Raw genomic sequence first — 21,407 nt, 5'->3', positions numbered from 1 at the left:
GTGAGATATCTGAAGTTTTATATCTTTTTCTTTACAATGCCAATGCACCACAAACGTGTGCAAAATTCAAAAGCAGAACAGATAAAATATTTCATCTCTTTCTATCCCTTCTAAGACATCAACAAAAACTTTCAGTAACATGGAAAGACAGACAAACTTGCATTCAAATTATTTAGACTGCCCTGCGACAGACTGGTGACCTGTCCAGGGTGTACCCCGCCTCTCGCCCAGAACGTTAGTTGGAGATAGGCACCAGCACTCCTCCTGACCCCACTAGTGACAAGGGTGTATAGAAAATAAATGGATGGATGAATTATTTAGACTATTTTTATATAAATACAAACATGGTATTTCACGAGGGAATAAAGTCATCTGATGGTTTTGATTGTTTCTTTTTTTGTATTACTAGTCTAAATGGTTAATAAAATCTCGCTGTCGTGTGCAGTTCCATGCACCTTACACAAACAAACCAAAATAAGCAATTAATAGAAAGATTTTCAACCAGTTTCTGCATCAAAGAGTTAAGAATGTAGAAATAAGCTTTGCTGGGGCTCTTTAAAGGTGTAACTGTGTGCATTTTAAAATAGATATTTGTGACTGTACATTAAATAGAGACCAGGGGGGCAGCTTTAGACTGTTTTAGAGCACTTCAGTGGTGCAGACCAGAGGCGGGCTTTGTGGGAGGTAATGCACGAGTCATTGTCATTCAGATGGTGGGTGGTGGTGGTGGAGGACAGGGAATGGGGGGGAAAGGGTCTCATGCTGCCCCTTGATGAGATATGCCACCTTAGGCTGTTACTATGTAGCCCATACCCGAAACAACCACTCCTGGGGTGTATTTGCTAATTTACTGCAAGGGACTGCAATACTTTTGTGAGATACTGCAAAACAAAAAGATTCCTCAGTCTCCTAGGGGGCTCCTGTCTGCACCGCAAGATAAGCTTAAAACGTCTTCTTTAAAAAAAAAAAAAAAAGTTTCTTCTTGATTTTTTTTATTGGTGGTTTTCAAGAAGCATATTATGTGCATTATTGCCACCTAGTAGTTTATATGTGGCTCAAAATGTACTTTTTATCGATAATGATATTTTGTTAACCAGTTTTGTTTTCCTAAAAACATTATTCAAATTTGAATACTTTAACCATTTGAATATTGCCGTAGTATATTTATTAAATCTTTAATTTTTTCTAAATTCTTGTACATTGCACAGCATTATGTTAAATTTAAAGCTTCTCACCTTCTCACCGTGCAGAAGAAGTAAAACGACCTCCAGTTGCAGGATACTTTGAGTCACAGAGATAAACGAGTTTTGGTCAGTAATGTGCAAGTGGACCACAGAACAAAAACCAAAGACTTTGTGAAGATGCTGACCTAAGTAAAACGCCTCATGCACCAATATGAGCTAAAAGACCACTCAGTGAGGAAGAAGCCTTAAATTTAAAAATAAATGTAAAAAGCCAGACTGCAGTTTGCAAATGCACAGAGGGACAAATACATTCATTTAGTCTGATGACTAAAGTGGAAATGTTTGCCCATAATGACCAACATTACATTTGGAGGGAAAATGGGGATGCTTGTTCCCTGCTTATTGTAAAGTAGGGAGGTGGCAGCATCATGCAATGGGACTGTTTTTCTGGAGGAAGCAGCGGAACAATTCATAAAATAGATGATATGTAGAAATATTGAAGCAACATCTAAATTCAACAGACAGGAAGTTAAAGTGTGTGCATAGATTAGTCTTTACAGCCCAAGTTACACAGAGGCTTAAGGACAAGAAAGTCAGTGTTTTGATGTGGCCATCTCAATCCTATGAAGAAGTTATGGGTAGATCTGAAAATGTGTGTGCAGGTAGCCTGATAGAAGTTAAGGAAACCCAACAGGTTTTTGATCCAAGTCACTCAGTTAAAAGACAAATATCCATGATATTGGCCAAATGTATGTAAACTTCCGAATTTTAATATTACAAAAAAATCTCTAAAAAATATTCTTGCAAAGTTTTCTGACGTTTAGCGAATGGAAATAATTTAAGTAATTCTACCTAAAACAAGAGGTTCAGTTTGATTTAACTTCAGATAGTCAGAAAATAAAGGGTGTCTTTATGAGGTGTGTGTAAACTTCTGTTTTCAAATGTATTTAAATATACAGAAAAAAAATCTGCTATTTCATAAAATAGTCAGAGGACTTTAGCATTAAGATAAATTAATGCTAAATGATCATTTTTGCAAAATAAGTTACACCACCTTATGTGATACTTGCATTTGATAACTGAATTTTTATCGTAATTCATACACATCATACTGACGGAATACAACTGTTTAAAAACTTTAGAATCAGTGTATTTTGGAACAATACAATAACTACAACAATGGGTTAGTATGCCAAAAACTTTTATTGAATCGGAAGGTTTTTTCCCACCGAATTTGCTTGATCATATTTCTCGTAGGGTGTTACCACAAGAATAACACCCTATTCACATAAAAAAAAAAGGTTTCAAAAACAATAACTATTTAACACTGTAGAGATCTGTGATTACAAACACGTTGTCTTCCAGAACAGGTAAGATACATGCATTTACACAGTCTTGAAGCAATTCCAACAATTTCAGTTTCATTGGTTATGTTATTAAGTGAGGCAGGACTGTTTAATTGATGAATGGACTTTTGATTAAGTAAGTTAACCCAGCAGTACAGGGTGTGAGTGTGTCTAGTTCTAGTGTAACAGACGTAGAAATCTACAAGTAAAAACAATCCTTGGTTGATTTTTGATCTAAGTTACAAAACGTTTGCGAATAACAAAATCTCTTTTTACGATTTAGACATATTTTGAGGCATGTGTGTAGGAGTCATTTAACAGAATAATTTGCCATCTGGAGACAATATAAGAATAAAAACCTTCCTGACTTGCATGTTTTACGTCAGTACATTGCAGGATGTTTCTGAGGGAAAATTGCTATGAAGGCCAAAAGGTTAAGATTTTTCTTCAATCAAAGATGTTCAGAGTTGTCTTCCTAACACAGTCGTGTAAATAAGCTAGCTGTCCAATGCTGGACAAATTTCAACGCAGCTCTCCGTTACACGAATGCCAAACCATCCTGCCCAGAACTGTGTGTCTTTGCCACCATGGGTGAAACGGACATATCTCACTCCTGGTCCGTAGTCCTTGAAGACGTACTCCATCTGAAAGACAAAAATAAAATCAGTAACATGAACTTATTTTCCTCTACAGTTGCATTGATCTTTGTAACATACTTGATGCCACCGTTGATCATTCCACTGTGGAATAGTAACGTCCTGAGGCCTGAAGTCCTGCAGAACATTTTTCTTGCGGTCTAGTAGCTGCACAGAAATCCGATAGATGCTTCCACAATCGAAACGCGCCCCATACCTGACAACGGACAAATATAAGTTAAAGTTTCCTTTTTGTTTGACCAAAAAAAAAAAAAAAAAAAAAAAAAAATAAATGTTGATTTTTCTCACCAGTCAGATATCCGGATAGGCGGCTGAAACTCGTCCATAAATGATTGGCTGTAACCTTCTTTCATCAAATTGATCACCTGCTCTTTTGTGCACCAACTGCAGACAACAGATTTTATTCACTTAATTAGTAATTACAACTTCAGTTGTATAAACACATGAAAACATTTCTAATGCTGGTGATTTCTCACCCATAAGAGGTCACATAGTTTTTCTTTACTGCTGGATTTGAATGTTGCGCCCTAGATCCCTCTATTGTCCACTTATCTCCACCGTTTTTCAGTATTTTCCAACCTTGAAATTCATCTAAGAAAACAAAAGATGAGTGTTTGGATTTTCTAAAACATAGCAGAAAAATAATACCACGGTGTAACATTGAATACATTTTAATTTTCACCTTCTGCTCTTGGATTCTTTATGAGATTTCTCCTCTTCTTGCACAAGAAGTAAAACAACCTCCAGTTGTTGCTGGCTACTCTGGAAGGATCACGGAGGTGATATCCCTGTCTCCTACATCTTTCTCTCCAGAAAGACTCGCTGTCAGCCACAACTTTCCACTGGCGGCACACTAATCGACACACACACACCACGTATTGGGGGGGCAGATTTAGGAAGATTTCCTCCAGTATGTCCAACGGAAGAGGGATGACCTGACAAGACAAAAACAAAAAAACAAAAAAAATTGTTCAATTTAATATTTAGCAGCGAAAGAAAATGGTGCAGATTAGAATTGCTTGACAACATCAAGAAAATGTTACTGGAATATTATCCCTGCTCCCTGGAAAAGGAGTTGAGCACTCTTAGTCAGAGGTCTCATTAGATCCATTACATGGTTACGGATCACTGGACATCCTTCCCGTCCACAGTGACACATTGACAAGCGCCCACACATTCGTCTCGCTATCTTTGCGGGGATTTTCCATAGACTTTCATTGATTTCTACAGCCTAACCAAAACTCAATTCAAACTTTAGTCCTAAAAAGTGAGAGTGAGATTTTTTTTTTTCCTGTCCCTAGTATTTTTTCGCAGTTACCAGTAATTTGAATACAGAGATGTGGTGAGTGGCTGCGTGTGTTTCAGTCTCAAACAAACTGACAGGTTCACCAGAACTCTGATCCGGCGAAGGTGAAGAGCCGCTGCCTGCCTTTAGCCATTTCCGAATCAGAAACCAACTTCAGCTTCGTAGTTTCACCAGAACTCCGTATCGGCGAAGCTGAGTTGACGCTGTATGAAGTTCCCATTATGGTTCTGGTCGTCCTCTTCATGTCCGGGATAAACCAGAGTCTCGTGTGGTTTTAGTAGACAGCTGCCTGTCTTACACGGGTACAGATAGCCGCCTCTTCGGAAAAGACAGTAAAGCCAACCTGCACTCGATTTTGCCGTGCGCGACTGCACAAGGCTTTACGGCGCCCTCCTTTACATTTATAGTCTCCTTTCAAATAAAAGCGCACCTCAGGTTTATGTTGAATTCACACGACGACTATGGAAGTTTATGTTAAGTTGTCAGTAGCATACTGCGCATGTGTGAGATGTAAGGTAGTAGGAGGCGGGGCTAGAGCTGTAGTTTTTTCATTCGGTTGTGAGTAGCGCGGGAGACCTGAGTGAAGTTGGCCCCCCCACCTTCTTCAAATCAGACAAAATTGGTGTCAAACGTTTGTGCTACGTTTGTGCTGGTTTGTGCAGCAAAAATTTTTGTTTGTGCCACTATCATTTTAAAGATATAAAGAAATGTTTCCAGAGGTCATCCAAGGTCAACCAACCCCCCACAATCTTCAAATCAGACAAAATGGGTGTCAATCAACTCAGCTACGTTTGTGTTGATTTGTGCAGCAAAAAATTTCGTTTGTGCTGCTTTGGCTTTGAAGATATTAATGAAAGTGTAAAGGTCCAAAGGTCAACCAGTCCCCCCATCTTCTGAAAATAAATGAAAATATATTGTGTGTAAAAAAAAAAAAAGTCACGTAAGCCACATATGCAACCTCAATCAAAAATGGTGACACTGGAGAGGCAAAACAATGTTTCTGATTGCATAAATAATGCGTTACCAGTTACTTCTCTCACTTCAGAGCGACACATTTGTTTATCTGCTACTAGTTTAGAATAATCCAGTCCAAGTTTGAAATGTCTATACTTGTAGTTTTTAAAGTAGAACAAATTAAAGATACAGATGACACGGAAAAAATACAACCGTTTAGAAACTTTAGAATCAGTATGTTATGGAAAAGTACAATAACCACAAGGATGGGTCAATGTACCAAAAGCATTTATTGAATCGGAAGCTTTTGTCAACACTCTGCTTGCTCATATTTGTCATACAGTGTTGCCACGAAAAATGTAATCATGAACACTTTACACACAGGTTTAAAAATGAACTTTTAACATTGTAGATATCTTACCCTACTCTGGTCCACTTTTTTACAAGGATGTGGTAGAAATATTCATCACATCAGAAATATGTTAACAATAGATATATCAAATTACAGCAGAATTTTTAACAAAATTATTTTTTAAAGGGATAGGCTGCATAAAATGAGGCTGTTTTTTGTTTTTTTGCAAACCAAGAATATGCATTTACATAAAGTGCAAAGTTTGAGGTTATTCTTAATTCATAACACCGCATACATAGGAGGCATCTTAACATGAATACACATTCAGCTAACATGTAAGTGGCAGCAAATGGTAGCTTTTCAGACAAAACAGTTGGTTAAAAAATAAATGTGCAAATTAGAAGAGGAATAAAGGTAGTGGTGTTGTCCTCCAGAACAGGTAAGATACATACATTTAAACAATCATGAAGCAATTCCAACTACTTATATTGCATTGTCTTAGTAAGTGAGGCAAGACTGCTTAATTGACTAATGAACGTTTGATTAAGTAAGTTGACATAGTTCAGCAGTAGTTAAGCATGTTAACTTGACCTTTGACCTTCTAAACACCTACAACCTGTCGATTTCTGCATGTTGCGTTTACATCAAGCATTGAGAAAGTATTTTAAATGTGTATATGAATAGTTTTGTGTGTTTTCCAGCCTTTGGAAAACGCACAGTGTGCCCAGTACTAGAGTAACCTACAAACAAGTAAAAGAAAACCTTGGCTGCTTTTACATCCAAATTATACTATGCGCATAACAAAGCGTCTTTGTACAATTTAAACATATTTTGAGGTATGTGTAGGGAAGATTTAACAGAATAATTAAACATTTGGCATCTGGAAATAATATAAGAATAAAAACCTTCTTGACTTACATGTTTTTGTCAGTAGATTGTAGAATGAGGCAAAATAGCTTAGAAGGCCACAATGATAATATTTTTTCTAACTCAAGTACTCAAAGATGTTCAGAGTTGTCTTCCTAGCACAGTTGCGTAAATAAGCTAGCTGTCCAATGCTGGACAAATTTCAACGCAGCTCTCCGTTACACGAATGCCATACCATCCTGCCCAGAACTGTGTGTCTTTGCCACCATGGGTGAAACGGACATATCTCACTCCTGGTCCGTAGTCCTTGAACACATACTCCATCTGAAAGAAGAAATAACATCAGTAACGTGAGTTTATTTTTCTCTGCAGTTGCATTGATCTTTGTAACATGTACATACTTGATGCCACTGCTGGTCATTCCACTGAGGAAAGGAAAGGAGCTCAGGACTAAATTCCTGGAGAATGTCTTGCTCGTGATCTAGTAGCTGCACAGAAATCTGATAGATGCTTCCACAATCCCAGCGGGGTGCGTACCTGACAATGGACAACTATGAATTGAAGTTTTCCTTTTTTTTGAGAACTTTTTGAGAAAAAAATATAAATAATTTGTGTGCATTTTTCTCACCAGTCAGATATCCGGATAGGCGGCTGGAACTCATCCATAAATGATGGGCTGTAACCTTCCTTCATCAGATCAATCACCTGCTCTTTTCTGCACCAACTGCAGACAACAGATTTAATTCACTTAATTAGTAATTACAACTTCAATTGTATAAACACATGAAACATTTCTAGTGTTAGTGAATTCTCACCTATAGGAGGTCACAAAGTTTTTCTTTACTGCTGGATTTGAATGTTCCACCATAGGTTCCTCTATTTTCCACTGATTCCCACCGTTATCCAATATTCTCCAACCCTGAAATTCATCTAAGAAAACAAAAGATGAGTATTTGGATTTTCTGAAACATAGCAAGAAAATAATGCTACTGTGTAATGTTAAGTAAAGGTAATTTCACCTTCTGCTCTTGGATTCTTTATGAGATTTCTCCTCTTCTTGGACAAGAAGTAAAACAACCTCCAGTTGTTGCTGGGTACTCTGGAAGGATCACGGAGGTGATATCCCTGTCTCCTACATCTTTCTCTCCAGAAAGACTCGCTGTCGGCCACAACTTTCCACTGGCGGCACACTAATCGACACACACACACCACGTATTGGGGGGGCAGATTTAGGAAGATTTCCTCCAGTATGTCCAAAGGAAGAGGGATGACCTGATAAGAACAAAATATATTTTTTAAAATAGTTTTCTACATTTCAAACAGACATTAGATTAAGAATGTATAAGTTTTTAGTATTGCAGACTCAAAAAGTGTTTTTTGGTGTATTGGGGCAGTAACAACTTAATCCTGGAGGTATAACCGATACAGCGTGTATAAAAAAATCTACATAACCCCGTCAAAATGCTAAGTGTTTATAAACATCACAATTAAAGGAAAAAAATGTGACGAAGACAAATCATTTGAGACCTAAACACAACATTTGTGATGTACTATTCAACTGCAAAACAAAATATGTGTGGGAAAAATTTTAGAAGTAAAAAAGCTGCAATTATCTGACAGCATAAATGTACACAGCCTTAAGGAGATTCTTCATTGAACCATTTTTTGATTCAATCTCAGGATTCAGTCTTCTTGACCTACTATTCCTGATAGTTCATCTGTCTGTAAAAGTCAATTGTCGTAGTAAGATTTTCTTGATTTACTTTTTTTTTTCTTTATATCTCACATAAGTTTTCTGTTTCAAAATACTAAAGATAAATACTAAAATAAAACTTGTGAACGCAGGTTCACAACCAGGACAGACAGGTTCTGCCAGAGCTTCATTCTCCAGGCCATGTGATGGTTACGGTAAATCTGATAACAAAAATAGTGCAAGACTTGAGCTAAGTGGTAAGACATTTGTTCCCACTACACTTCATTATTCTCAAACTTTTTTCCTGCTTTCAGCAGTCATTGAAATGTTACCACCATCAAGGTACAACAAAATTATATTTTTGAAACCATTAAATTTTACAGCTTACTATTTGTAGATTTTAAAATTCCTTTTATTGAGAAGCCAGGGAAAAGCCAGTTTTTTTCAGCTGTATATAGCACAGAGTAGCACAGTAAAGCTTTTGCAATAAACAGATTTCCTTTGAACCTACTGAAATTGGTGTTTGTTGTGTAGGATTTTAAAGTATTTCAAAGTTAAAATAATACATAAATGTAACATTATCTCTTAATAGTCAATATTCTGTATCATTTTAGCTTCAATGGGAATAATTCCTATTTTCTACTTGTATGTATTTTTTCGTTGTTTTTAATCATTTATTTATAGAGCGAAGCATAGTAAATACTTTATGTAATACAAACACAAATATACAAAGTCTTAGAAGACACTAGAAGACACCACACAGTCAACAACTGAGAAAACAATAAACATTACATTTTGCCAAGTGCCATTGTTACACATCAACATGTCGGTCAATGTTTCATTTATCATGGCTCAAAAGCAACTCTAGACAGGTTTGTTTTAAGTCTAGGTTTAAAGGAACTCAGTGTTCCGGGTGTTTTACAATTTTCTGGAAGTTTGTTCCATATTTGTGGTGCATAGCAGCTGAATGCTGCTTCTGCATGTTTTGTTCTGGTTCTGAGGATGCAGAGCGAGCCTGAACCAGAAGACCTGAGAGGTCTGGAAGGTTGATGCAACAACAGCAGATCTTTATTGTATTTTGGTGCTGAGCCATTCAGTGATTTATAAACTAATAATAGTATTTAAAAGTCTATTCTCTGAGCTACAGGGAGCCAGTGGAAGGACTTTAGAACCGGGGTGATGCGGTCTGACTTCCTGGTTGTAGTGATAACGCCAGCAGTGGCGTTCTGGATCAGCTGCAGCTTGAGGACTGATTTTTCAAGCAGACCTGTGAGGTCACTGCTGCAGTAATCAATGCGACTAAAGATAAACGCATAGATGAGTTTCTCTAGATCTTTCTGAGACATTAGACCTTTAATCCTGGAAATATTCTTCAGGGGTACCTGTATTTATTTGGCTCTGAAGCTTCAGGTCAGAGTCCATCACTACACCCAGATTTCGGGTCTGATCTCTAGTTTCTAGTTTAAATGTAATAACTGAAGCTGTGGACTTTTAACTGAAGCTCCTTCCCGTCCACAATGACACATGCGCACACATACCACTGATGGGAAAGTCCCTTTAATACCTCGGCCCAAAGTACAATCAAGTTTTAACATGAATTTTTTATGACTTCAATCCCAGAAATAAAAAGTCAGAATTTTTCATGTGATGAGTAATTTGAGTGTGGTGAGTGGCTGCGTGTGTTTCAGTTTCTCTAACAAAACTTACAGGTTCACCAGAACTCCGTATCGGCGAAGGAGAATTGACGCTGTATGAAGTTCCCATTATGGGTCTAGTCTTCCTCTTCATGTTTAGGATAAATCCAAGTCTGGTGTGTTTTACAGAGCTGACTTCTGACTAAATCAGCAGCAGACGCCTTCAAAAGAGAAAGTGTCACTCGATAACAAACACGGAAGTGCCGTTAAACCCGAGATAAAAGCTAACAGCCCTCCAAACTAAAAAATATATATATATATATAGTTTTGGCCTTATTTTTTTATTCGTTTCGATTTCTTTACCCAAATATCATCCACGTTATCTTTGCAACGTCCGATTTAATTTCGGGAAGGGTATCACTATGCTGTGTGCATATTTAGATACGCGACGAATGCTTTTTAGGTCCTTTCTTAAACGGAAATACCGTCTTAAACGGCTCCTTAGAGAAAGGTTCCGGGCAAGCTAGGTTCCTAGCTACTAATCCATGAGTCAGAGTTAAAAAGTTCATATTTTGGTTAGGGTTGCCACCTTTCAGAAATCAAAATAAGGGACGCCCACCACGGCGTGTCACCCTACTTTCATGGGGTGGGATAGCCGCTGCCGCGATAGACAATATTTATGGCAGTGTTTTTTTGTTTTTAAAAAGCGATCCAGAGGGGGATGCTGTGAAGGCGCAGGCGCAAAGCACAAGTTTGGTCCATCGCAGGGTTGCAAAGCTTGACCAATATTTTTTGTAAAATATTATCTAATATTTTTGGTATGACTTGGTATGACAGCGCTTCCAAAGTTGTTGCTTAGTCATAGTTATCTGCTCATGAAGTGTAACAACCCCTTTGGAAAAATTATGTTTTTTGAGACTGGTGTATGTCTGGTTTAGGCTCATGGTATCAATGTTTGTCTGAGGCCTATAATAAAGTGTTTGGCATCTTCTTAAACAAGACCCTCTTGACTTTTAATTAAGGCATGTTTTGAGTCTCTCTGACCAACACAGAGGTCACTGGAGCTTGATAAGTCAAAAAATAATACACATTTTTCCATACTTTTTGCCTAAACTAAATGCATTTCTTTTATCCCATTGGTATCTAAGACATGAGTTAACTGAAATACTCAATAGACTAAGGATTCAGAAAATGTCTAATAAACTGGACAAGACAGCATACAACCATGCAGTAACATTGGTGGACTGGAGAATCCCCTGGAATATTGAGAAGGATAAAAAAAAAAGTTTTATCCCAACTTCTACAAATTTGCTGATGCTTTTCTGGTTACATCCATAATCTTTGAAAGAGTATTTTCTATACCAGACGTAAACATCTCAAAACAGAGAAACTGTCTGAAGCTGAGAACAATAAAAGTTTTTTTTATATTTAGGGAAAAATAAATAAAATTTTGTCCCTGGTGACATTTTGGTAACAAAATAACACAAGTCCATTTACATCACAACCTTTTCCCATATTTGCTTCAAGGTTTTCCTTTTTATCTACAGCCACTGCTTCATAAAAATAGATTAAGACAATATTCAGAATTTATGTATTCGCATCACAAAAATCATTCATTCAATTTAAAGCTTCACACATGAGGTCATCATCACTCGATGTTGCAGTAGAGCATATGAAGGATCGTGGCCCATCAGCTCAAAGCCTCAGTGGATCATGAAACTTCATCTCTCCATCACTATCGATTACGAAAACCAAACTGCACCAAACACCCACCCACCAACCCGCCTCTACTGTCTTAAACTCCCATGGTGCATTGCACCGTTTTGGGCAATTGATGTTGCATTCTTAAGCTCTCATGCTGTTGACTTACAAAATCCAACTCAAATCACCCTTTGTAATTGCAGTCTTTTCTCATAGAAAAATATGGAATAACAACAAAGAAAAATACAATGTAAATTTGAGCAAAATGAGAGAAAATGATTTTAATAATATGGCAAATAAACAGAGATTCTTTCATGTCTTCGATCCAGTAGGCACTGCAGTTTTTGTTCAAGTACACAGAACTCTGTCAAAATTTGCAAGCCATCCCCAAAACCAAACTGATCCCAACGAGGGCAGAACTCAGGTTTATGATGAGAACAGCTGATTTTTGACACATTTAGCAGGCCAAAACCCCGTCCATTGAATACTGGTTCTGATAAATCCAGTCTGTCATCTTATTCCACTCTCAATATTTAAATGAACATCAGGGCAAACGGGTAAATTCATGATCTCTGAGTAACAAAGACTGATTTCCAAGTCGCATCTAAAACATAGGTCTCTTCATCTTCTGTCCAACAGTCTAGAGACAAGTCTTTTGTTTTGGTCAGAACAAGCACTTCTATGTGTCTGAATCAATCCTGTGAGCTGGAATGAGAAGAAGGAGAGAGAAATTACAATTGGCACTCACAATTTCTTCAATACAATTTCCTTCAACAACAAAACACAGATACTTTTGTGTTGTGCTACCCAGGAAAACTTACATTGCTTTGGTATCCTGAGTGGTTCTGTGTCTCCTGACAGGACTTGATGCATGACTCCACGGAACTGATACAGCACCTTCAGGCTCTTCTCCTCCCCCACACAGGGGTCATAGAAGCCAGGGAGTCCTGACTGAACAGACAACTCAAAGTAATGCACCATCAGCTGCACCAGAAAATACTAAAACATTGTAGTTGTTGAACCTGCTTTGCTTTAGGTTCCCACATAGAAACACAGTTCTTACCTTTGAGGCCTCAGTGAGAATGAGTTTGGAGTCTTTCACCAGACACTGAAGTGGCACGGTCACATCGATGACCTTTGCCCTCTCGTGCTTTCTGCTACTGTCCGTCACAAATTTGCCGTACCAAGCGTTGAGGATGATGAGACCTAAATAAAGAAGGAGCAGCGACAACATTACAGTGTGCTGCTGTATGATGCTGTCAGGGAACAATTTCCAAACTGAATTAATTTATAATATTCTGACATGAAGAGTGCCGCAGCAGCAAGAATGTTTATTTTTTTGGGCCTGACTCCAGTCTTCAAAAACAAAAAAAACTCTTTCGGGAAATAAAGTGTAACTGAAAATTCAAGACTCAAATCACTGCTCAAATATGAATGTTCTTACCCATTCGAGATTCCTCTGCTTCAATGATCCTTCGGACAGACTCCTGCATGAGCAAAACCTTCAGAGGTGGAAAAAAACGAAAGCCAGAAGTCAGGCATCAAGATATGCGGCCAATAAATTCTATTGCTTTTTTGCATGTTATCCAATTCGATCTCATCCGCTCATCTTACTTGTTGATGGGCAAAATAATTCTCAGCAGTCAGACACATTTATTAACATCTCTAATCTCAAACCCCACCATGGATGCTGCTGGACACGAACCACAACTACATATAAATCTGTCAAATACTCACAGCTGCCTCTGCTTCCTGTTTCTTCTTTGCTATATTAGAGGCTGAACTCTCCCTCTGCTTCTCCAACTCTCTGAATAAAACAAAATGAAGAAATAAAATGAGGCCATAAAATCTGGCCATAGCAATAAAGGAGAGCGTCCTCTCCAATAAGAAGACTGCTCGGATGACAAGCAGGAATGGTACTTACTGTTCCTTTTGGGCACGCACATAGGGCCGAATGACGAGCTGCTGGATGGCGAGGTAGAAAACCAGAGGTCCAACCGTGGCGTAGAAGATTGCACTTGGCAGGAGTTGGTCAGTGAGGTGAATAGGGAAGAAATACGTCTGGCTGGCTCTGTTCAGCCTGAAGTTGGAGAAATTATTTTATCGTTTGCATCGAGGACATCGAAACATAGATAGCAAATTAAAATCAATGTGTAATTCCACACATCCTTTGGAAAACAAAACTTAGACAAAATCTATCACAGCAACTCCCAGCGCAGGCAGAAACAGGAAATATCTACATGCTTTCACTGACTGACAGTTTTGACTTTACGCTTTCAGGTGCCATGGTAACAGCACAGTGGAATAGAAGAAACCAACATTTGGAAAAACAACAGGTGGGAATGAAAGAAAGTGGAGCAGGGTTTTGCACTCACTTGATCTTGAGGGAGACGCCCTGCGGGACTCCCACGCTGACGGTGGCCCCCACCACACTGTGCCGACTGATCTTCCTCTCAGCGCCGTACTCCACCACCGTACCAAAGAAACCCGATCTGCCACATTACAACAGAGTTACCAACTCACCACATGTGGGCTGCTCTGATTTAGAGTGCAAGTTATTGGGTAAAACATTTGAAACGATGTGATGATTACAACTTGTCACCCATATTATGCAAAAAGCTACTGGCACTTCATTCTCCAAACAAAAGCTCTTGCTCTGGTTTACTGGTGCATCTCAGTAAACCAGAAAATCAGTGAAAAGTTCATTTAGTCCAAGTAATTTCATTCAAAAGGTGAAACCGATACAGATTCAACATATACAAAATTATATATTTGAAAAAATTATGGCAAAGTACATCAGTACTAAATAAGGTATCTTTTCATAGAGGGGTGTATGAAATATATTAGTAAATTAAGTGGAAGGAAAAAATGTGGCACAAAAGTGCAAAAACAACAAGAATAACTTGAGAGGATTGAACATTACATCAATTAAAATAAGCTGACATTTCTTTAATCAATTCTCTTATTCTGATTTTATGAGAGACTGATCTGCGGGTTTTCATAACCATTGAAATTAATAGAAATAAATGATTAAAATATCTTACTAGGTGTAATAAACTGAATTTCACACAATACTCCAATTAATAAGATGAACCCACATGTCATATTTATAACGAGACAGTTTAACCTGAAAATCTGTCGGAGAATCAATAACATATTTTGCCTTCAGGGTAAAGGATTATAGTTAAGGTCATTCAGGGTTTTTCCCCACATCAAATTGCACAAATATAACTCAAAGTTTGCATAAGCAACAAACAATTTATGAATACCGGGTAGATATTGTAACTTTTTGAGTGGGGCAAGAATGGTGAGTTTATCCTTCACCCAAACGTCAATACAATGTGTTAAGAACCAAAACAGAAAACTAAATGATGAAGATGGTTTTTAAATCTACCAGAAAAACAGTAGTTGATGCTTAGCTGTTAAGAGCAGGCCTTTCTCAGGTTGTTTCAAATCATAAGTCTGCAAAATATTCATAATATATTTTCACACTCTGCCTTGACATATAAATTATAATAATACAGGTAAATATGTGCATCAACAGGAATCTAATAATCCCAGTAGACCAGCGGTCTGCAGCCATATAACCCAAAGGAGGAATTTTCACACTTTGTCCAGCTAAAACTCATCAAGGACCGCAAATGTTATATGACCTTCTGAGAAAATCCGTTTTATTTTAATAAATATCTACAATTGGAAAAGTGTAATTTTATTTATGTTTTTTTAAAAAAAGGTACCATATATTTTTGTTTGAGTTTTTAAATTTTGGGGGTTTAAAATAAAGAGAACCTTTGCAAAAACAGAATGGATACAATTTATTTTTACTGGTACTGTTGGTGTCATTCTGTTGTGTAAGTTCAATGGAATTATGAAAAATTGAAAAAAACAGCACAAAACTGCATTTATATGTATTTAGAAAACACTAATTTGATATTTATCATTTTAAGCCAAAATTATTAAGAGCCATTATGGAAAGTCTGAAGAGCCATTTGCAGCTCCGGAGCCAGAGGTTGAAGACCCCAGAAATAGACTTAACAGAGGAAAGAGTTACATTAAGCGCCACCTTGTGGTGTCCTGCCTGGCGAGTGCTGAAAGGAAACTGTTCTTTTTTTTTTTTATTTGGGGGAGAAAATTTTTGATGTTGTTGTATATTACTGTATTTCTGGCGTAAAGTTTAGTCCCAAACAACAGCAACAAAAAGTGGATTTAGTTCAACTTGGATGGCATTTTACTTTTTAAAAGTTCATCTCTGTCTGTGAGAGGGTTAGATTTTCTGTTACTTGAACACTGACATCTTTTGCAGTCGCAAAATTCTGCTGCAGAGAGAGTACAAGAGAACTATCCAGATCATCTATAAAACAAAAACGACTTATCTGCTGGGACTTCTTCATGAGGTTCTGAAAGTAATTTTCTCACCTTTCACGTGAATTTACAACTGCATTACGTCACATATAGTGAGCTCTGACAACATACTTTACTGAGCCTTTAATCTTCGTCTGGTCTTCATCCTGAAACTTGTACTGGTAGCTCATCATCATAAAGGTGTGAGGAATGCCAAGCTGCAGAGACACAAAAAACAAATGTTTGAATTTTGGCACAACTTTAACAGGAGATTGTAGATTCTGGAGGAAATACAAAGCTTTTATAATCACCGAATAACCTGAAGAAATCAACTAAAAACAAACTGAAACTTTTTGGGAGATATTCTCCAGGATGAGCAGGTTGCATAAGTGTGCCACTCTCGTATAACAGGGGAAGTAGTTGTGTTCAGAATGAACCACCACATTAAAATTCATGTTCAATAGGAGTCAGAGCACACCTGCCATGATTTAAAGTATCTCCGACTAACGCCAAATAAAGTTCAGCTGCTCCAGTAGGTTTTAATTAACATTTTCTCAAGTAGATTATTCCAGCAAAACCACCGGTTCGCAGAGAATTTCCAAAGCATCGGAGAGATCTCATTGTCATTAGTCAGGGGAGGGGTTTCCAAGGCGATGAACATTTCACAAAACACAGTGAAGAAAGAGAGAGAATATTATAAAAAGGTAACATAGGCAAGCGTTGGATGGGCTCCAAAATTAATGAAAAGACGAGGAGAAAACTGGCAGCCAAGAGACCTGCAACGAAATGCAAGAAGCTGCAGGAATTTCTGGCAGGTACTTGCTGTACAGCACAAGTCATATTCTTCTTATGTAGTGGCTAATGGATAAGGTGGCAAGATGGAAACCTTTTCTAACAAAGAGAATGATCCAGGCCCAGCCAAATTTAGCAGAGTCACATTTCATGTCTCCCAAAAGCTTGTGAAACAAAGTCTGATGTTTTTGGTTTCAAAATGTTTGTTTGGTGCAAAGGCAACAATCACCACAAAGAACGCAACAATCACCACAAAGAACACAACAAAGCATGGTGGTGGCAGCATCATCCTGCTTTGAAGACTATCTTTATTTTACGACAGAGCATCAGTCAAGCCTAATTAATGCATATCTACAAGAGCACTCCACTATCTGCTCTACTGCAAAGGCTGTGAGATGAAACTATCATGATCTGTATGCACAGAATGCTGGTAGGACAACAACAACAACCCCAGTGAGAAGGTGGCGCCAAACATGCAGCAGATGAGGACAAAAAAGTGGTCTGACCAGGAGGAGGAGACTAAAACCAACAACAAAACTTATTTTACAGAAACAATCTACGAGAAGATTTGCTGCTTTCCCAGTGTGGACGATTTATCTGCCTTAATATTCTGCTTAGAAATCAGTTTCTTTCTTTTCAGTTATTTTCTTCTTCTCTTATAAGAGGAGAGCTTCGGGCTCCCGAGTAGAGAGCTTCAGGCTGTCGACTGAGGATCTGTAGGGGGATCTGAAGAGGGCTGGGCACAGGAGATGCCTCACAGCCTGACAGACTGGATGAAGAAAGGGCAAATATTACAAAGTCAAGATGTGCTATGCTGATAGAGTGCTATACAACAGCATCAAAACTGCGTCAGCAAAGTTTAGTTTCAGGGTGTGTGCAAAACTTATGCAGCCACGCTACTTTAGAGTTTTCAGTTTGTTTTTTTAATAAAGTTGTAAAAAGTCACTTTAAAAGGTGAGAAAGGCTCAGGAATGATTTATTTCCCAAAATCCAATCTGTTGCACTTCAACACACATGCATACACTCTTATAGGTAAATGAAATTGCGTGTTAATAACCTGGACTGCGACGGTAAAATGGCTGCTCTTTGTGTCCCTCACTACGCTGGTGTTCATGGAGGACTGGATTCCCCAGCGCCACTGCAGATAGCCCATAGTGTTCTTGTCGAGGTGGCGAGCCAGCACCGTTGTCACCCCAGGACGAACGCCCCGCGAAGAAAACTGGAGCCCACACTGAGCCGTTGCAAAGCTGAGACAAAGCAAAACAAAAGGTCGTTGGAGCTGCGGTGACTCGACTTCGAACAGGATTTTTGCTTTGCTAAACATACCATCGAGGCGTTAAGTTCCGAAATATCTTCATTCCAAAGAGAGGTCCGTGAGTGTCTCCGGCCCCCAACTCTACCTGCGTAAACACAGACAACGAAAATCACTCCGGACCTTCAAATGTTTCCTACAAGACAGGTAGAAAACTGTTTTGTGACAAACATAACCAGAAACAGAAAGAATGAAGCATACCTCGCCCCACCCTTTAGTTGAGGTGACTCTTCTCAAAGCCAAGTTAATGGTGCCACCTCCATTCCCGTTGTGTGTAGACAGGGAGCCGGACAAAATGGCCGTGTCTTTTGTAGTGAGAGGAGCCTGCGGAGGAACGTTGAGAGCAAAACCAGGATCAAAAGCCTTCCTGACAGCCAAAGACAGACAACAAATAGGCCAGTCATGTACCTCTATAGATTGCGATATATGCATCCTGTTGATTTCTATGTGTGGCACGCTTCCCACCATATCCTCGTAGTCCTCTTCATACCGGTCAAAGAGGTCTGTGGCATCAATGCCCACACTTATCGACCCCTGTGAAGTGATTATAGATTAGTGTTGCACACAAAGGAACCTACAACAGTTAAAGTGAGGCTTTTCATCTTGGTGTAAACACACCTTTGGATTGGTCCGTTGCTGAAGCCTTCTCTCCTCTCGCTCCCTCTGAAGGCGTTCATACTCCTCCCGAATCTCAGCAGGACTTCTTTTCCTCTCCACCACCTGGAGGAAGAGGACAGGAGCTGAATTCAAAGCGAGTGCAAGCAAAAACTAAGTGCTAATTAACTTGAAGAAAAAGTGATGCAATTTAAAGCTTCTATTCTAATAAAACCGTCTTCATATTTCTTATTAATAAATAAATAAATAAATATGTCAAAATTTACCAGAGCTGCAAAAGAGAGCTCATACTGAAACCTTGTTCATAATTACAGTCATGGTTTTACTGAACGGTAGCTATCCTTCTTCGCAATACAAACCAACTTCTGCAGGCAATTTACTTAAAGTGAAAATAAGTTTTGTAATGTCCTTTAACGTCTATTATTACTGAAGGTGAGCTGTTTATATCTAAAAACCTTAATTAAATTTTAGGTGCAAGCTCTCCAAGTAGAAACCTACAATCTTTAAAAAACCAAAATGATTTTCTGTTGGCATTTGGACAAGTTTATATATGGCAAACAATGTACAAGTGGCATTTAAAATGAAATTTAATATGCAGTATTTTTTTTAAATTTATAAAGATATTGTCATAGTGTTTTCGGCAGACTTCTCTTGCCTGCAGTCTGACTATTATTTCTAGATACTTTATTTTTTTTTGCCCTTTTGGAGAGTTGTTGCCACTACAACATCTACAATACTTACCTCCCATCCGTCCACATCGAGCCCTCGCTTGCCATAGATGTCGTAGATAGCTCGTGCCTGTGGTTCACTAAGCACTAGAACAAGATAAATCAACAACTCGTGAGCATTTCTGAATTATATAAAGTGTATGTAAATCAAAACAGCCAAATGTAGGTTAAGCTAGTTTAGGCTAAGCAGAAGAGAAAATACTACTGCAAGATTGACCTACCTTCATAAGCTTCGTGTACAAGGTTAAAAAGAGCCTCAGCCTGTCGCTTTAGCTCAGGATCGCGGTGTTTGTCAGGATGATAGAGCATGCACAGGCGCCGGTAAGCTGCTTTCAGCTCCTCCTGGGTGGCCTAAAGCGGACCACAGAGTGTAAGAGCATAATGAGACTTTTGATCTAAGTATCATCTTAGTGATGCCAATAAGTAGCAACTTTGCAACCTCAAGCTTTCAGTTGAGTTTTTCCCAAATAGTATGACCTGGCTGGTTTGTAATGTAATTAGAAACATATTACTAATGTATAATTCAATATTTTGATACCAATTTTGTGTATTTATTTAACTTTTCAATGATAGTTTGCTTTTAAAAATAAGAGTTTTGGTATAATGATGATCAAAACTGTTGTCAAATTAGCAGTAATACATTAGCTTTCTATGTTAGATAATATTTATCAACATACTTTAATTTTTTTTTGTTTTTGCAAAATTATTGCTTCATAAGACAAATATAATTTGCTCTGTATGTCGTAGTACATTTAGATTCTTAGTAATGCAACAGGTTATACTATAGAAGAAATGTCAGGACACATTTCATAATAATTTATTTGAAAAAATAAAGATCTGATATTAAGTAGTGAGTATACAGACAGTCACCGGGTCATGCTGTCCTGCCAGAAAATAAACACACGAGGTGAGTAATTACAGTGTTATTTCTTTTTATTATTATAGTGTTATTATTATTTTATTATTATTAGAATCACATCTCTAACAACAAAAAATACAGTGACCATATGTCAAACCTTAATCTGGTTTTGTCAAAAATAGTATTCCCCTGAAGCTGACCAAATAAAGGAGCATGAACGAACACTTTCTGACATCACAGATAAACTATCACATCCACTCTGTAAGCTCATGAACTGCATGCTGGAGCTTAACAGTTGGAGTTGTAGCACTAGCCAGTTAGCCATCCATGATAACTGAAACTATCTACTCAATTAGCCCCCAGATTATCATAGTAAGAGGAAACTCTCCTACCGTACTCCCACAAAACACGATTCCCGCTGACCAAGCTTTAACTCAATAATCCACAAAGAGTCTTGTTCGACTTCTAACTCAAGTGTCAGTCCACACTAATCAATGTCGTGGGTCACAGGCTAGCTTACCTTGTCACATACATCTCATTCAACGAGCAACTGTTGGCTATCAGCTTCAGAGAAACTAAAGAGTACCCAATGCATGCATCAGTACAAAACATTATTTGCGTCATGAGTCTGCCACGTACCTCTCTGCGAACGTTTAAAAGGGAATAGTAATCATCATTGGAAATCTCATCGTCGTCCAAGGCAGACGCCATGTTTACGCCCGGTCATTTCTACTTCGTGCCGTTCCCCTCGCAGAAAAGGTTCTCTTGCGCTCTCTGTCGCCCTCAAGTGGCAGGAGCACCGAAAGAAATTAAAAAGGGAAAGGAAATTCACACATGCCAGTCAAACAACTTTTTCACGTCAGTTCGCAATCAGGCGCGCTTGTACAGAAAACAGGACAATTATCCTGTCTTCATGTATTTGTATTTACTTTTTTCCTTTCTTGTTACAATCTCGGCAGTGACTTATGCAAGCAGCAAGGGAGCTGTTCTTTCAGCACCACCACCTAAAACTGAACTGCATACATCACCTTTTAATACAGAGCTTCGGCTATACACAGACAGATATA

At 38.3% G+C, this 21,407-nt stretch overlaps 2 protein-coding genes across 3 annotated transcripts; both read right to left on the bottom strand.

The window, feature by feature from the left end:
* Positions 1–2,370: 2,370 nt before the first annotated feature.
* Positions 2,371–10,691, bottom strand: LOC103144056 (F-box only protein 6-like). 2 transcript variants are annotated; one of them, XM_016675726.1, is made up of 7 exons: positions 10,330–10,691; positions 10,066–10,213; positions 3,869–4,121; positions 3,663–3,777; positions 3,475–3,570; positions 3,247–3,382; positions 2,371–3,174 (listed from the first exon to the last, which is right to left on the bottom strand). In XM_016675726.1, exons 2-7 carry the CDS (start codon positions 10,144–10,146, stop codon positions 3,028–3,030), a joined length of 828 nt encoding a protein of 275 aa, XP_016531212.1. In that variant the 5' UTR covers positions 10,147–10,213; positions 10,330–10,691; the 3' UTR covers positions 2,371–3,027. The 2 variants fall into 2 exon arrangements, with proteins under 2 accessions (XP_016531212.1, XP_016531211.1); XM_016675725.1 differs by lacking the exons at positions 2,371–3,174; positions 3,247–3,382; positions 3,475–3,570; positions 3,663–3,777; positions 3,869–4,121 and adding exons at positions 5,718–6,989; positions 7,067–7,202; positions 7,294–7,389; positions 7,481–7,595; positions 7,685–7,937 and having other exon boundaries at positions 10,330–10,483.
* Positions 10,692–11,947: 1,256 nt separating this feature from the next.
* dnajc11a (DnaJ (Hsp40) homolog, subfamily C, member 11a) lies at positions 11,948–21,107 on the bottom strand. The gene is made up of 16 exons (XM_007560749.2): positions 20,980–21,107; positions 19,703–19,832; positions 19,495–19,568; positions 18,757–18,858; positions 18,547–18,672; positions 18,340–18,462; positions 18,153–18,226; positions 17,884–18,073; positions 16,167–16,252; positions 14,069–14,185; positions 13,618–13,773; positions 13,431–13,500; positions 13,138–13,195; positions 12,757–12,899; positions 12,515–12,644; positions 11,948–12,398 (listed from the first exon to the last, which is right to left on the bottom strand). Exons 1-16 carry the CDS (start codon positions 21,049–21,051, stop codon positions 12,373–12,375), a joined length of 1,677 nt encoding a protein of 558 aa, XP_007560811.1. The 5' UTR covers positions 21,052–21,107; the 3' UTR covers positions 11,948–12,372.
* Positions 21,108–21,407: the final 300 nt, after the last annotated feature.

Source organism: Poecilia formosa, unplaced genomic scaffold (genome assembly GCF_000485575.1).
Source record: "Poecilia formosa unplaced genomic scaffold, Poecilia_formosa-5.1.2 Scaffold120, whole genome shotgun sequence".
In the NCBI taxonomy this organism is placed as follows: domain Eukaryota; kingdom Metazoa; phylum Chordata; class Actinopteri; order Cyprinodontiformes; family Poeciliidae; genus Poecilia; species Poecilia formosa.
Note: the sequence above shows the minus strand (reverse complement) of the source record. Positions and strands in the feature narration are given on the sequence as shown.

Excerpts from the sequence above, each read along its gene's own strand:
- dnajc11a (XM_007560749.2), bottom strand. The coding sequence starts at position 21,051 with ATGGCGTCTGCCTTGGACGACGATGAGATTTCCAATGATGATTACTAT. Across the intron at positions 19,569-19,702 it reads TGTACACGAAGCTTATGAAG|TGCTTAGTGAACCACAGGCA; the intron begins GTAGGTCAATCT and ends ATCTTGTTCTAG. Across the intron at positions 12,900-13,137 it reads AGCAGAGGAATCTCGAATGG|GTCTCATCATCCTCAACGCT; the intron begins GTAAGAACATTC and ends TTCTTTATTTAG.
- LOC103144056 (XM_016675726.1), bottom strand. The coding sequence starts at position 10,146 with ATGAAGAGGAAGACTAGACCCATAATGGGAACTTCATACAGCGTCAAT. Across the intron at positions 4,122-10,065 it reads TACGGAGTTCTGGTGAACCT|GTCATCCCTCTTCCGTTGGA; the intron begins GTAAGTTTTGTT and ends TTGTCTTGTCAG. Across the intron at positions 3,383-3,474 it reads CCTATCCGGATATCTGACTG|GTATGGGGCGCGTTTCGATT; the intron begins GTGAGAAAAATC and ends GTCCGTTGTCAG.